This window comes from Petaurus breviceps, unplaced genomic scaffold, assembly GCF_028583685.1.
Source record: "Petaurus breviceps papuanus isolate PSGF00001 unplaced genomic scaffold, PetGlider_PUasm1.0 90760, whole genome shotgun sequence".
NCBI lineage: Eukaryota > Metazoa > Chordata > Mammalia > Diprotodontia > Petauridae > Petaurus > Petaurus breviceps.
The window spans coordinates 5,712,930-5,730,426 of record NW_027187338.1 but is presented as its reverse complement, the minus strand read 5'-3'; the positions used below and the strand labels follow the sequence as shown (position 1 = coordinate 5,730,426).

Genomic DNA, 17,497 nt, shown 5'->3' with positions numbered 1-17,497 from the left:
CAAGTCTATTCTGATTTGAGCTGCCTGAGCAAGGGGAAAGGTGTTCTTAGACCTTTGCTTTCATGGGACCCCAGCCCATACTCTATCCTAAGGTAATTAAAAAAATTAAAACCGCCTCAGAAAGCTTTCACATCATTTCTGAGGAGGCAGAAAGGTGCATCTGCCACTGAACTTAATTTCTTCATCCATGTTGTAGCCACAAGGAGGAAAATCCTGTTTGACAGAATCACAAAGTCATTAGAAAAATAGAATTCTCGTGCCTAAAGAATGACAAGACCCGGACAAAAAGAATTTAACGTTTTCTTTGACTTTTAAATTTATAAATAGCTGGGGAGTTGACTGTTTCATTCTTCACCTTCACTCGGGGGGTTTTATCCTGAAAAACAGAGGGAAAAAATTAGTATAATATATGGGGGGGTTGGAGAGGAAGGTCTCAGAAACAGAGAAACAAATGAATAGGCTATTTGCGTGAAAGTAACTAAAAGTATATGAGCATCTAAAGAGTCTGACATTTCGTGGATAGATGATAATAACATGGAAGTGTCATCTTAGACTCTTCAGGTCTGCTATTTAACTACACAATACCGGCTATTTTTAAACACCAGTGAGTGGCACTCACTGTTTTGTTAACCTGTTTAAATGTTACGGAGAGCTATTCATAAGCTATAAAGTTCAAATGCTGCCCGTTCCTACCCTATGCTGTTCCAAAGCACTGACTAATAACCCCCTTATTACCTTCTTAATCAAGGAACATTTCAACACTCCCATAGTAACAGACATTGGCTCAAACTGTGCCCCTAAGGAGCAGACATTTTCACCGCGCCTGATTTACACACAGATGAAATCCAGTCTCAGTTAAGACCTTTAAAAGAAACGAAGGCCTGAGGCTTTTCTCTACTCACCAGAAGATCTTTTCGTGTTTGGATTTTCTGTGCAATAACAAACAATTCCTTCTCCCTCTCGATACGTTGCTTCAGGAGGCTGTATTGCCTTTTCCTCTCTCTAGCTAGCTTCTGTAAGAGAAAAATATACAACTATTTTCAGCAAAACAAACAAATGGATTAAAAGTCACTAAGAAATGTTTCAGAGCCCAATGGGAGGCCAGATCTGCCAAGGCTTAAATAAGCTCTTTTCATGACTCCTGGAGGGCCTCGATACAAGGCAATGGATGAAGTGCTTTGACTTTGGGAGACTGCACTTATCTGGAATTTCCAATAACCATGGCACCCTGTGGATATCGATTCTGTTGACTGAGAGTATCATTCACAGTAACCCTGTGAGGTGGTTAATCATTAGCCCCATTATGCAAAGGAGGAAACTTAGACTAAGTGACTTGTACAAGGGCACAGAGCATGTATGCAGCAGAGGCAAAACTCAAACTCAGAACCTCCTAACTCCAACCTCCCCCCAACTGCTTCCATTGTCTGTCTAGGGTCTGAACATCTTGAGGCCAACAGAAGTGGCTAGAACAGTATGGCCTGGTCCTTCCGTAGGCACTCACTGAGTTCCTGGAAAAACTTCAGGAAAGAAAAGAAATGGCTCTGCCTAAATTCCAAAGTCTCTCCCTGATGATCCCTCTTTACAAACCCCTTTTCAGAGACACTGTCACCCAGAGGTAGAGTGGAGCCTTCGCTATCCACCTTGGCCACTATCGTGGGGCAAAGGCCCTGCAAAATGTGTAGCTCTAGAGTGAAGAGGTGAAGGGGCTACTCTCTTGTGGTCCATCCACCTTGAGCAGAATGTCCCAAACAGCCCCATCTCCAGGGACAAATGCTGCTGGCTAAAACAAGGGAAACAGGGCAAGCCCCAGTACCCTACTTCTGTCTACTCCTCTCCACCCACAGATGCAAAACAATTCAACCAGGTAGTGACAGAGAGTGATCTCTCAGGGGACCTCAGGAAAGGTCGTCGACACACTTAACTATTACCAAAACTATTTCACAAACAGGGGTTGTCACAACTGGTAATGCCAGAAAACCAGCCGGGCTGCTCCAACTGCTATCTATGTAAAGGAAATATTCTTGGACCTGAGATGATGACAATTCACCAACTATGCCACAGTCTCCCAACAGCGGTTTCAGACAGCTTTTGTTTTCACTTTATTGCACACACTGTCAAATTTATGGGATTGCCCAATATATTCAAACTAATTAGGGGTATTTATATTACTAAAGCAAGTTTAGCTGCCTCTGAGCTAGAGGAAACTGCTGTGAATTAAACATTGGAGGCAAAGCTGATGCTGTGTAAATGATTCAAATCACAACAGAACAGCTGTCTGCTTGAAACTCACAGACAAATTTTTTTTTCATTGAATCAGTCAGAACAGAGATTTCAATTCTCTGAGAAACAGAGCATCATGTTTCATAAACCCAATCACAATAATGGAAGAGAGTCATAAGGGAAAACCCAACAAAAATTCATCACTGAGGTGAGATGGGCTGTGTGATGGGGAGTCAGAAGAACCGGGCTCTGGCACCAACTGTACGATATGTGAGCTGTGTGAGTGCCCCAGAACAATGACAAGCTCCCTGAGTTTCAATCTCCTTATCTGCCAAGAAAAAATACCTCCCAGCACTGTTGTGGGGATCAAGTAAGAAGGTAGGCATGGGGCATGGGAGCTTCTTGTTAACTGCTCATCTATAAATGTGAGCTGTTATTTATAACCAAAACACTTGGGGAAGTGAGGAGAGATACAGAATCACTGCTAAATACAAGGCCACAGACCAAAACAGTCCTCTCCAACAGGATCAGAGAATGCTACTGATGGGAGGAATCTGATATTACCTAGTCCCTTTAATACATTCACTTGTACATTCTAAACATTTTTAGCATTTGTGACATGTCTTGTCCCAACAGAGGAAGGATACTTTGACTATACTAAAACTTACCAATAATCTCATTTTTTACTTTTTATAATAACAATGTTTTGTTCTTCAGTCGTTTTTTAGCAGTATCTGACTTTGTGACTCCATTTGGGTTTTTTTCACCAGAGATACCCAAATTGGTTTGCCATTTCCTTCTCCAGGACACTTTACAAATGAGGTAACTGAGGCAAACAGGGTGAAGTGACTTGCCCAGGATCACACAGCAAGTAAGTGTCAGAGGCTGGATTTGAACTCAGGAAGACGGGTCTTCCTTGACTGCATCCCCAGAGCTCCATGCACTCTGGCGCCACCTAGCCACCCCAATGTATATAATACTTTGAGGTCGACAAAAACTTAACTTGTTATCTCATTTGATTCTCACAACCCTGAGTTAGGGCGCTATTATTAACCTCACTTTACAGATGAGGAAACTGAGGCAAACAGAGGTTAAGTGACTTGCCCAGGGTCACCCAACTAAAAAATGTCTGAGACATGATTTGTTTGTTTTGCTTTGTTTTTTGGAGGGGGGAAGGCAGGGCAATTGGAGTTAAATGACTTGCCCAAGGTCACACACACAAGGCTAGTAAGTATGTCAAGTGTCTCAGGCTGGATTTGAACGCAGGTCCTCCTGACTCCAGGGCCGGTGCTCTATTTACTGTACCACCTATTTGTCCCCTGAGACATGATTTGAACTAAGATCCAACTCCAAATCCAACAGTCTACACTTACACTGGTTTGATTAGTTTTATAACAAAAGAAGAAGCCTGGATTAGAAGCCAAGAGACCTGGCTTTTTGTTCTGGCTCTGCCCCTTACTAGCTGTGTGAACTGGTGGACATTACCTCCCCTCTCTATTGCTCAGTATCTTCATTTTTAAAATGAAGGGGTTGAATTAATAACTAAAATCCCTTCCAGTGCTGAAATTCTATATAAAAAAAAATAAAAAACTAGGGTCTCTGAGTCCAGCTGGTTCAAACCTGCATTACAGCTCTAGCCAATCACATCTTTAGCACCAAAATAACAATCACTAGCAGTTGCACAGCACTTTAAGGTTTGTGACGTACTATACAAATATCTCATTTAAAAAAATGTCATTTTGGGGCGGCCAGGTAGCACAGCAAGTAAAAGCACCAGCCCCAGAGTCGGGATGACCTAGGATCGAATCTGGGCTCAGACACTTAGCACCCACCCAGAAACACCTGGCCGTGTAACCTTGAGCAAGTTACTTAATCCCAGCTGCTTAAAAAAAAAAAAATGCCATTTTTATCCTCACAACACCACTAGGATGGAGGTGCTGGTTATTATTCCCATTTTAGAGATGAGGAAACTGAGGCAGGCAGAGGCTCAGTGACTTGCTCAGGGTTATATAGCCAGTAGGTATCTGAGGCAAGATCTGAACTCAGGACTTCCTGACTCCAGTCACCAGTACAGAACTACCAGTGTCAGTGAATTAACAAGACCACCAAAGTCTGATCAAAATGGACTGTGAGTCAGTTTCCAGTCTCAGAAATCTGTATAACAGAAGAGTTTACAACAGGAATCTTTGTTACATAAGGTAGCAAAGGGGGGGGGGGGGGGGGGGGCAGGGCAGTCCTCCCCCTCCCCTTGAGCTGAATGTACAGAACTGTGGCACAAAGCACCTCGATCTGGCTGCGCTTCGTCGCGCCCTTCACTGTTTCCTTCTTCAGGGTCTCTATCCTGGGCCGGTTATAGACTCTCTTCACCAGCTCCGGGGCTGTCTGCAGGTGAGTGGCCACATCAAACTCTTTAACTATAAGTGTAGACAGAGAGAGCTTCCTGAGTAAGGGCATACCAGTGACAGCCGGCAGCCCAGGACCCCTGCCTCTGCCTGCCCCCTGGCCCCACCCGCATCCCCCCCCAGCCTCTGCCTGCCCCTTGCCCCCACCTAGTCCCCACCTGCCACACACATCCCACACCCCAGCCGCGCCCCATACCTTCTTTTTTGGTGTCAAAGAAGAACACATGTTGGTTCTTTTGCTTCCCTGAGGCCTCCAGCAGGTGGAGCTCCGATTTCAGACGTTCAATTTTCTAGAGAAGAGTCAAGGGCCTGGACTCTGGGGTCTCTAAGCTCTCCAGCCTCCCCCGCCCCAGCCTGTGGCCCTGACAAGCACAAAAGAGGTGTGCTTGCGGCCGCTCCAGCCAAGAGCTGGCCCTGCTCTGGATCACCTTCAGTGATACCACTCTCCCAGAGATAAGCCTACACAGGACTCCACCAAAACAAGAAGAAGTGCTCCCCACCATACCTTGGCTTCTGACGCCCTCTTCATCTCCACATATTTGATGTCCTGAGTCTTCATCACCTTCAGCTGCTCACTGGTCACTTCCTCCTTGGGCTGCTTGACCACGTGGACCCCATCCTATAGCCCAGTCCAACCATCCACTGGGTTATCTACCTGAGCAGTGGCTCAGGCCTCTCTAATGGACATTCTACTCACAGAGAGCTCAGCCTGACTGCACCATGCAGGACACCCACCTTCCTCAAGTGCCTTCTTCTAAGGGTCATCCATCAACCCCAGTTCTGCCCCGGGTCAAGCTGAGTAAGTCTGATCCTTTTCAACATTAACATCCCTTTAGACAGTTTAAGAAAGCAATCACTGCCCACAAAGTCTTCTCCTCTCCTTTAACCCTCCTCACCTGATAGGGCTTTGAGACCCTTTACCATCATGGTCTTTCCTATGGAAGGACTTCAACTTGTCCCTCCTAAAATGTGGCACCTAAGGCTAGATAATAAACTGCAGATGTGATTGTACGAAGGCAGGGGCCAGCCAGACCATCACTTCTGTGCTTCTGGACAAAAGCCTTCTTCTAGTGATGCCAGCAAAAACGGCATCACTTATCTGGCAGTCATGTCCCACTAATGAATCATACTGAGTCTGAGATCCACTAAGACCTCCAAGTCTTTTTTTTACATATAAAGCTATCTAGGTTCCTCCCCTCCCTTTTCCTGCACTGAGTGTACATGGCACAAACTCATTTTGCTCTCTATATACCTCCTCTTCCACAGCAACTGCTAATAAAAAACCATTCATACCCAGCCACCAAAAGCCTGGTGTCTGTTGGACAATAAGTGTGATAATAGGTGAACTGGAGATGAGCCCAGGGTTAGCCTTGCCTCTCTGCCCTCCCCTCCCACAATGGCAGATACTCAGTAAACACTTCTGGGTCGATCAGACACTGACCTGGAGTTGAACCCGAGTCATCTTAAAGTAAAACTCATCAGGATTTTTTTCCAGGGCCTTCCTGCGAAGTGCTCTGAGATACTCCTGTTTCTTGTGGTAGTCACTGAAAAACACATTAAGCAGAGTTTACCAAATGGCTTCCTCAGACCAGATCATTTCCAACAGGCCACTTCTACAGGGATCTGAAAGTTCACAGACAATGAAGCCCACAGTTCACTGCAGCCCCAAAGCAATTCATTCAGCTGCTATCAACATCTCTCTTACAACTGAAAGAAACTCCATCAAGTTCATGGAATCCAAGTACAATCTATGTCACAGAAGCCACAGCTGGTTGGTCAGAAGACCCAGGTCCAAATCCCAGCTCAGCCACTTTCTTGCCACAAAACCTTTGGTAAGTGACATAACTTCTCTGGACCTTGACTTCTTCATCTGTACAATGGGAATAACCACTGCACTACTTGTTTCTAGGGTAGCTCTAAGGGTCAGTCAGGGAGTGCATGTAAAGGACTCTGTCCAAGCCCAGGAGCTATCCATACATTAGTTACTGTCTGGCCCTCCCTCTCTCCTACCCTGTCATACCTGGCCTGGGCTACTTGGCTACTTCACTTCAGCAACACTCCTGTCACTCAAGAAGCCAAGAGTCACACAAAGTGAGAAAGCAGGCATCTGAAGGGGGGCCTGAATGACAGATGGGGTCATGGATGGACAGAATGTGACTCAGGAGTGACAAAGACAGCAAGTATAGATAAGGCAGGCACTATCGTGCCCATTTTACAGCTGGGGAAACCAAGTCTCAGAGACACTGTCCCACTGAAGGTCATACAGCACCAGGAGAGGACAAGCCTCAGGGTCTTCTGGATCCCTGATTTAGTACCAGGCCCAGTGCCTCCTGCAGGAACTGATGGGCCTTCAAAATTCTGTAAAACACTGGGTGTTTTAGAAGGTGGCCAGGTGACACAGTGAGTAAGAGCAGTAGCCCCAGAGAGAGGAGAGACCTGGGATTGAATCTGGGCTCAGATACTTAGCACCCACCCAGAAACACCTGGCCGTGTAACCTTGAACAAGTTATTTAACCCCAATTGCTTTAAAATAAAAAAATAAAAATAAACACTCTTCCCATTTTGTACTGGAGGCACAAGAAAGACCTGGGCCATCATGTGGACTGACCAAGAAAGGTCGAATCAAGCCCTCAAGAATGATGGTCCTAACTGTGGTATCAAGGATTCATCATCTTGAGAGTGGGGTTGGGAGGGGCAGCAGTCACTGTGGCCCAACTTCCACATCTGGATCACAAACTCCCATCTGTACCGCATGGGGATGTAAGAGGTAAAACAACTGGATATTGAGATAGATGCCATCTGGCATTTCAAGAACTGGAGAGGAAAAAACCCTGTTTTTTGGCTCAAATATCAAGACCGTCACATACAAAGTCCCTCTGAAGAAATGAATCTGGAACAAAATGCAATGAAAAATGATGTTGTAACTGGAGTTGCTACAAATATTACTGTGCCTAAACTAACAGACCAGTTTGGGACCATGGAAAAGTGTCTGAGGGGCTGCCAAGGGTTCAGCTACTTTATCAATGGCAGGAAAGGATCCCCCTCTGGACACTTGAGTAATTTCGACACAGTGTTTCAAGATTATCATGTTATTTGCAGCAGTTTGAACAGAAGAATAAACTCACTTGGCACGAAGCTTATAATCTTTCTTCTTTTCCAGAAAGCCCAAATGTTTTCGAAAGCCAGGCTAGAAGACAAAAACATGGTGTTTGGTTTTCCCAGCACACAACACACCCAATAAAGTTCTTGTTTGACTGCCACCAACCCCTCTGAAGAGAGAAGTACATCCATGCCCTTGGAGCTGTCCCTATGCCCCAGCTTCCCTCCCTCCCTATCTCCTCCCTACCTATCCTCTGCCAGAGGACAAGATACACCGAGCTGGGCGCCAGGAGGTTTAAAAGCTTGGCGATGGCAGCCTTTCTAGCCAATTAAGGATAGCGGGAGGCAACAATGACTGTGCACCATGTGAGCAGTTGCCAGCAGAACTAAAATTAATGTGAACTGGATCCAAGAGTTTGTAGTAAACCAAACAAGAAGGAACATAATGTGTATGTCTAGTGTTCCAGCAAATCTCAGGGAAGGTGGGGAAAGTTTTCTACCTGAAGAAAGGACCTGGTAGGGAGGCCACAAGGACAGAAATGGGGGAAGGGGAGAGGGAGAGGGTATGAGGATGTGTCTGTCACTCTGACACCACAGGGGTGGCCGCTCTGCTAGCTCTCTGATTTTTATGGAGCAATCTGAATTTAAGAACTCTGCTAATATACTGCACATTCATGAGGTGGTTCATCGTTTTTGTCATCCTTCCAAATAACTTTGTCTTTGGTAAATCTGTGGTTTTTTCCCCCTATAGGTCCCTCTTCCACTGTCACATACTTCATAACCATCTGGTCTCAGCATTTAGAGTGGGAAAGGTCTTCCAAAAACCCTATTCCAATGGTTCCCAACTTTTTAAGTATGAGTAGCCCTTTTAAACATCAAAAAAATGTAACATACCTCCACATGATGGTGACTGGACCAAATATCCATTAAGAAAGAAAAATATGACAAAAACGTTCTATGAAGCCAATATTGCTTTTAAATGAAATTATATTCTATTCATCACGACAGCATTTACAACCATTTGAAAAATAGTAATATTTATATGTGCAAGATATAGTATTTATTCCATCTACAGAAGTTAAGTTTGTCAAGGAAGTAGATATCCATTGTAATGGGGAACAACTAAGTAAATTGTGACACATTAATGTAGTGGAATATTACTGCACTGGGAAAAAAAAATGAAAATGAAAAATTCAGAGAAAACAGAAAGACTTACATGAACTCAAGAAGAATGAAGTAAGCAGAACCATGAAAATAACATATACATTGACCAAAGCAATATAAATGGAAGAAACAATCAAGTGAAACTGACAGTGGTCATCAGAATGACCATACTTGGCCCGGAGACTATTCTCCCTCTGACAGTGAAGTAGGAGTTTTCAGACCTACAATATTATATTTCCTGTCAGAAATGGGTCCATGAATCATTTAATTCTCTGAAGTTTTTTTCTTCTTCAATCTATTAAAAGAGAAGGCTCGGTAGGTAGGGCAGAGAGGGATGTAGTAGGCAATAAACATGACATAAAAACAAAAGGTTACATGATAAATTAAAGGAAAAATGGAGTGGGAAGAGTGGAGGTCTGGGAAAATGGGGGGGGGAAGTATACATCAGCAAGGGGTTTGGCAGTCAGGATCTATCCTTGGAAGGTATGTATCAATCAGAAGTTTGGGGGTGGAGGGAGTGAATTAAGCACATTTATTATATCATTCCCCTTCAACAGCTCCCTATCATCCATGAGGTCAATTCTGTAATCACAGAATGCCAGAGCTGGAAGGGTCCTTGGAGAACATCTTGTCCAATCTCCTCATTTTACAAATGATGAAACTGAGGCCCAGAGAGTATTAGCAGCCGACTCTGGAAAGAACACCAGATGTCAAGTCACATAACCTTGGGAAAGTCACTTAACCTCTCGAGGCCTAGACTTCATCATTTGAGAAGGGGATTGAACTAGATGATCTCTAAAATCTCTAAATCCCATGAACCAACTGCTTGCCTGGCACAGCTCAGCCCTGCCCAATGAAGCTACAGGATGGTCCCCTGGCATTTCAAAATCTTCATAATCGGGTCCCTCCCTATGCTTTACGCTGCCACCCCCTCACTTACTCTATGATCCAGTGATCTTGGCCTCCTTGAGGTTCTTTTAACACTTAACAATCCAGCTTCCAACCCTGAAATTTCTAGGCATTTTCACTGGCTGTCCCTCATGCCCAGAATTTTCTCTCTCCTCACCTCTACCGCTTGGCTTCCCTGGCTTCCTTCAAGTCTCAGCTAAATCCTACTTTCTCAAAGAACCCTTTCCTGGTACCATTTAATGCTGGAAACCTCCCCTACTAATCATCTCCAATTTACACTGGACATAACTTGAATGTACACAATTGTTTGCATGTAGTCTCCACTATTTGAATATGAGCTCCTTGAGGGCATGGATGGTTTTTTGCCTTTTCTTTTTGTCCCCGGAGTTTAGCATGTGTTAAGAGCTTAAGAAATGCTTGTGAGGGGCAGCTAGGTGTTGAAGTCTATAGAGTACCAGCCCTGGAGTCAGGAGGATGTGAGTTCAAATTCGGCCTCACACAATTAACACTTACTAGTCATGTGACCTTGGGTAAGTCAACCCCAACTGCCCCTCCAAAAAAAAACAAAAAAGAAATGCTTGTGGACTGAATGTCTAACGGCACATCACTAGCAGAAAGGATGATAGAACTCAGGTCTCCTAACTAATAACAGAAGACTCATACCATACCACCCTAGCACAGTGATTACGGTGTTAAGCCAGTCAGTCAATAACATTTATTAAGGCCCTACTATGTGCTGGGCACTGTGCTAGGGGCAGAGGATCCAAAAAGAGGCAAAAGACAGTCTCTGTCCTTAGAACTCAAAATCTAATGGGACTGACAAGAAGCAAACAAATATGTACAAATTATATACAGGATACGTAGGAAATAACAGAAAAAAAGGCAATAGAATTGAGGGGTTGGGAAAGGCTCACTCACTGCAGGTGAGGTTTTGGTTGGCACTTAAAGGAAGTCAGGGAGTCAGTAGGTGGAGATGAGGAGGGGAGAGAGAGCATTCCAGGCTTGGGGACAGTCAGAGAAAATGGTCACAGCTGAGAGAAGAGTGTCTTGTTCATGGAATATCCCAGGAGACCAGTGTCACCAGGTGTAGGGAATAAGGTGCTTGAAGTCTGAAAAACTCGAAAGAAACTAGTTTATGAAGGTTATGAATGCCAGAGAGAGTTAAGAACTCCTGATGAATTCATTTTATGAACTGTGTGATATTTAACTTCTCCTAGTCTATTTCCTCACCTGGAAAACTTAACTCTCGGATGAAGAAGCTACCTCTGTATACAGATGCTACGTGGCATGAGGCACTTGCCCAGGGTGCCAGCTTGTATATCAGGTGGCACTTGAACCCAGGTATCTCTGACTCCCAGGCCAGCTTTCTACTCACAAAATAAAAAAAAAAAAAGCAAGTTAATAAAAACTTGCTGAAAGTAGCCCTGACCTGAAAGTTAAGGAACCTGCATCAGGGGCCTGGCCCTGATACTAGTCCTAACTCTCCCACTACCTCTTTGCAGACCGTAAGTTCCTGCTGGCCCTCCCCAGAACTCAAGTTCCTAGAGCTCGGGCCTCCCTGGAAATTGACCTCTGGTTAGGAGCCAAGAGAGCATGGTATGCAAATGAGGGGGCGGGGACGACGCCGACGAGCCGGCCCGAGATGTGCGCACGCACCAGGCTGGGCTCCGAGTGGAAAAAGCCGGATTTGCGCCCCGTAGCCACGGCGGCGTTGGACAGCCGCGGAGCCACAGGGAAGGAGTGAGGGGTTCATACCTGGCTTCGTTCCCGGTGCTCCCGCTGCCGGGATTTGGCTGCCTTTTTAAACGCCGCCGACATGTCCCTTCCCTTTTCCGAGAGCCCAAGAAGCGACTCCGGCTCCGCTCCGCCTCAGCAGCCTCACCGGAAACAGGCCGCGCCACCGGCTGGCCCCTCCCACTTTCGCTTCACAGCCTATAGAACTCAGACCTCCTCGGAAGAATCGTCGCCAAACCTGGGGCCGCTCGAAAGCCCTTCTGGGAAATGTAGTTTCTCTTGGGCTGGAGCCACGTGACATCTCGTCCTTTGTTGGGGGCCGGCTCCCATTATTCAACCGCCGAAGACTTCCGTTTTCTGATACTCCTTGGCTGTCAATCAATCTATAACACTTTGTTTAGCACCTACTATGTGCCTACTAGGTGGTGCAGTAGATAAAGCGCCGGGACTGAAGTTAGGAAGACTCTGCTTGAGTTCGAATGTGGACCCAGAGATACTTACTAGCTGTGTGATCCTGGGCAAGTCGCTTGACTCAGCAGCAGTTTCCTTGTCTGTAAAATAAGCTGGAGAAGGAAATGGCAAACCACTCCAGTATCTTTACCAAGAAGAATGGGACAGCAACAACATGTGCCAGGCACCGTGCTAATGGCTGGGGGTACAAAAAAAACAATAACAGTTCTTGCACTCCCTTAAAATCTAAGGGAAGAGACAACATGCAAACAAAACATGCTATATGCAGGATAAATTGGAAATAACTGAGGGAAAGCACTGAAATTAAGAGGGTATGGGGAAGGCTTGGAGGGAGAACATTCTAGGCATGGAGGACAGCCAGAGTAGGCAGAGATAAGGAGGGAGAATATTTCTAGGCATGGAGGACAGCCAGAGAAAATGTCCAGAGACAAAAGATGGAGTGTCTTGTTCATGAAACAGGCAGGAGCTCGGTGTAGCTGGATAGAAGAGTAACCTATCAGAGAGTAAGGTGGAAGAAGAGTGGAAAAGGGGGGGGGGGGACAGGGAGGTGACAATGACAGACCTGTGCTTTAGGAAAATCACTTTGGTGACTGAATGGATGATTGATTGGAGTAGAGGGGAAAGACTTGAAGCAGGTAGACTCACCAGTAGGGTGGGTGTAATAATCTAGGCATGAGATGATGGGGGCCTGCAGTAGAGTGATGGCAGTGTTAGAACAGAGAAGGGGCCATATACAATAGATAATGCAAAGGTGAAATTGGCCTTGGCAGCCCCTTGGATACGGAGAGTGAGAACTTGAGGATCACTCCTAGGTTGCAAGTTTGAGAGACTGGAAAGATGGCAATGTCCTGTCAAAAACCTACAGTAATAGGCAAGGGGGAGGAAGGGGGGAGAGGGAAAGATGAGTTCTGTTCTGAACATATTGAGCTTAAGATATCTACTGGACATCCAGTTTGAGATGTCTGAAAGGCATTTGGAGACACAAGATTAGAGGTCAGCAGAGAGATTGGGGCAGGGGAAGTAGAGTTGAGAATTATCAGCATGGCAGTGGCAATTAAATCCATGGGAGCTGATGACATCCCTAAGTGAAGTAGTAACAGAGGAAGAAGAGAAGGCCCAGGATGGAACCCCATGGATACCTACAGTTAGTGGGTATGATCTGGAGGAGGATCCAGCAGAGGAGACTGAGAAGGAGGGGTCAGATAGGTAGAAGGAGAACAGGAAGGAATAGTGTCCAGAAAACCTATGGAAGGGAGGACAGGATGATCAACTGTGTCAAAGGCTGCAGAGAGGTGGAGGAGAATGAGGTTTGAGAAAAGACCATTGGATTTGGCAGCTAAGAGAGCACTGGTAACTTTGGGGAGGGCAGTCTCAGTGAGGTTGGAAACTAGATTTTAAGGGGTTAAGAAGAAAGTGAGGAGGAAAGTATAGGAACCTAATATAGACTACCTTTGGAGGAATTTAGCTCCAAGAGGTAGAAGAGATATAGGATGATAGCAGAGATGAAATGATGGAGATATGTGTATATCTGTAAACAGTAAATGAGCCACTAGACAGAAAGAGATTAAAAATGTGAAATAGCAGAGATGATAGAGAATCTGTTGGAAGAGACAAGAGAGAATGGGATTGCTTGAACAAGTAGAAGTTAGCTGGGGCAAAGAGTAAGGACACTTCATCATGTGAGAGGGGTGAAGGAGGAAAGAGTGGCAGAAGGAATCTTCGATAGGGGATGAAGAAGACAGGAAAAGAGGGATCAGGTTTTTTCCTGTATAATATGAGACAACTTCTCGACTGAGAGTGGGAGAAGGGATGATAGAAAGGAGGTATGAGAAGGGATGAAAAGGTTTAGAGGAGCCACTGAGGAGAGTGGGAGACTGAGTTGATGAGGGAGATATAGCAGGATTGCCTAGCAGCAGTGAGGACCCAGTCAGAACGGTTATGTGAGTAACCTTTGTTCAGCAGTATGTGTGTAGAAACAAAGGGGACAAATAGGAGTGATTTAAGGCTGAGGCTTAACCAGATGTAATCAGTGATATGATGGGAGGGGAGGGGGGGCAGTGCCAGGGATTCCAAGAGGTGATAATATACAGCTGAATTGGCTCACCAAGGAATGAAGATGGGGAAAAGAGGACAGAGTAGATAGGGCAGAGGAGATGGCCTAAGAGAGAATTGAGGGGTCAAGAAATTGGCAGTCACAACATGGATGAAGAGTAGGGTTATGTAAGAAAAGGGAGAGGGAGAGGTGAAAAGCCAATAGATTATGAGTGGATAAGGGGATTTCAAAATTCTTGAACTAAAAGATGGTACATTGGTGCGTCACGGAAAGATTAAGGGTAAGACCATCTTTGAGTTGGCACCTCAAAACATGGAGTTGGCCCTTCCTGGAGGCTGAGCCAAACACGAGAAACCTGAATTCATGTTTTCTTGACAATGTCTAGCCTTTTCTCATAGTTCTGGGTTTACTTTCGGTTGCTGTAATAGCCCCATGTAACTGGCTACCATTTATGTTTGGTCATGGAAGCAAAAAGAAATTGGCCCACAGTTCCTCCTAAATATGAGAATTAAGACTTCTCTGACTCCTTTATATAAGTTAAAATTCCTCATGTCTTTATAATAGTTTACAGGTTACAAACCACTTTCACATCCAATGTATGAACCCATAAGACCCCTATAAGGAAAGAACACATGTTCTTATACCCATTTTACATATTAGGAAACTGAGGTCCAGAGAGTAGAATAACAATAGTTTTCATTTCTGTGTTGTGGTTTATAAAGCACTTTTACCACTACAGCCCTGTGAACCCAACAATGTAAATACTGTTTCTGTTTGCCCAAAGTCACCTACATGGTAAGTATAGGAGGCAAGACTCAAGGTCCCAGGATTTTGGAGTTTTAAAGAATATAGGGCCAACCCATTATTTTGAAAAACTGGAAACTTAAACCCAAATCTACCTTTTAGCCAATCAAGTAACTCACACAAGGTCATAGGGTCATAGCTTGAGCCAAAGCTTAAAAAAGCCACAGAGAGCTGCTAATTCAGCCTCTCATTTTACTGATGAAGAAACTAAGGCCCAGAGAAGATCAATGATGTGCCTAAAGTTATCCATCCCCTCAGAAGACCCTCCAGAGCTAAAGCCCTCTCCTCTGTACCAGGATAAACTCTTACAAAGACAGCCTGTTAGTAGGAAACACTGAACCCTCTAGTCACCAAGACTATTATCAGGGCTTCCATAACACAGACTAAAGCTTCCTGAGAACTTTGGCCCATCAGAATCATTTCCCTTCTCTAAGACCCCCAGCACTTTGGAGTCCTAGGCAGCATACTCTTATCAGTCATGCTCATACGTTTCATACCTTGCTTAACTTTCCACACATACATCTTGTCCACGGTGTCAGATTTTTGAACTTTGACCATACATTGCTTTTAGATGTCCCCACCCCCACCATAATGCCTTGATGAATCGTTCTGGTTGTTTCCTTCCAGATATGAGAGGGGTAGTGTGGTACAATGGAAAAACAACTGGGCTCGGAACCAAGTGACCTACATTTTCATCTGAGCTCTGCCATTAATAAACTGTATGACAACAGACAAGTCCCTTCCCCTCTATGTGCCAGTCTCCCACTTATAAAATTATTGGACTGGACTAGATGACATACAGTTCTTTCCATCTCTGACAGTCTATGACCCCAGCTCCTCCCAGTCCTGACAGTCTGTGTTCTAAGGCCCCTCCCAGCCCTGACATTCTATGTTCTAAGGCCCCTCACAGCCCTGACATTCTGTGTTCTAAGTCACCCCTTCAGTTCTGACATCCTTTGTTCTCTGACACAAACTTACCATTGAGGGACAGGGTCTCGGGGACAGAGGAATCTGAGATCCACCCAGTGATTACAGGGAAGTGGGTTTCCTCCCTCTGGGGTGGCTCTTACCAAGTTCACTCCATATTGACTTGTATTACTCTGATCAGAATTTACAGACATGGGAAACCTGAGAAATTCTGTGTCCCCACTACTGTTCTGAGAGATTTAGATGGGAGGCTGGGCTGATCTATGCCAACACCCACCTTGGGAAGAACTGCTTCTACAGGCTGCCCACACACACACACACAGCTCAGGGCATAGGAATCTGAGAAAAGACCCATTGTACTACCTTACCCCCAAGTGTCATAAACCCTTCATATCTGTATTGGCATCTCAAGTACCTCCACATACAATCATGTCATCTGATCCTCCTCATAACCCTGCAAGACAGGTATCATTATATCCATTTTACAGATGAAGACAAGAGATTCAGAGGTGACTCAGGCCCAGGCCTTCTAACTTTCATTCCAAAGTTCTTCCCATCAAGGCACCCGGCCTTTGGGAGGGCCTTTCTGGGGGCATACAAAGCAATGTTGGTTTGGCTTTGGTTCCTGGAAATTAAAGGTGTGTCAGTACTAACCAATTGTAGCCCAGAGATAGTGCCTTTGGACACCCCTTTGGACACACACTGAGTGCACACACATACACACACACACAGAAACCTAGCCCTAGCTGCAGGCAGCACTCCAAAGCAAAAATGACTAATTAATCCAAAGGAGGAAGGAAGTTCTCTAGATAAGAGAGAAAGGAGGGGTTGGAGCAGAAAAACAGTACAGCTTCTCTGATGAGAAAAAAAGTAAGGCTGTTTTCATTGCATTTAGCATTTTTTTATATGTAGAGAAGGTCACACTACCATGGGGCAACCAAGTCCCTTCCTATTCAGTGGAGCCAAGTCCAGTCTGGACAAAAGGTATGAATCTGCAGGGACTGAGCCCTCCTAACCCCTACTGCACATCACTCCTCCCTCCACTCCCATGCCCCCATCCACGTGCTGTCAGGGGTGGATCTGGGGCAGCTGCCTGACTGCAGTTCTGTGCACCTGTTCCATGGAGCCTCTAGGGTGGAGAAAGAAGAGAACAGAAAGTCCAAATGGCCTGAACCCCACAGCATATCCCCAGGGCCAAAGAAGCCTGAGACCGGCCAGGTGGGGACCTTGGGGCTGTGGAGGCAGCAAGCACAGCTAAGTAAAATTTAGCAGGGAACTGCTCGTGAATCCCAGCCTTACTATTTAACTACTTTTGTGACCTTGGCCAAATGCTGCCTTCAGCTTACTTTTTGTCACCTGGAATTCTCACCCGTCTCATTCTCAGCCTCTTAGTTTCTCTTGTTTCCTTCAAGTCCCAGCTAAAATCTCTGGAGCGCATGAGCTCGAACACACACACACACACACACACACACACACACACACACACACACCCCACCCCCAAAGTCTTTCCCAATCCCTCTTAATGCCAGCTTCTTCCCTCTGTTGGTTATCCCCATTATACCCTGTATATAATTTGTTTGTACATAAGGGTTTGAATATTATCTCCCCCATTAGACTGTGAGCTCGTTGAGTTTAGAGACTTTCTTTAACCTTCCTTTACATCTCTGGTGCTAAGCAGATAGTAGGTGCTCAATAAACATTTATTGACTGGTTA

General features: G+C 45.2%; 1 protein-coding gene across 1 annotated transcript; it reads right to left on the bottom strand.

Moving 5' to 3' along the window:
- Positions 1-286: 286 nt before the first annotated feature.
- On the bottom strand, positions 287-11,727 carry UTP11 (UTP11 small subunit processome component). Its single transcript, XM_069067986.1, has 8 exons — positions 11,550-11,727; positions 7,748-7,809; positions 6,064-6,166; positions 5,128-5,241; positions 4,819-4,912; positions 4,504-4,634; positions 903-1,013; positions 287-376 (listed from the first exon to the last, which is right to left on the bottom strand). Exons 1-8 carry the CDS (start codon positions 11,610-11,612, stop codon positions 293-295), a joined length of 762 nt encoding a protein of 253 aa, XP_068924087.1. The 5' UTR covers positions 11,613-11,727; the 3' UTR covers positions 287-292.
- Between the last annotated feature and the right edge of the window lie 5,770 nt (positions 11,728-17,497).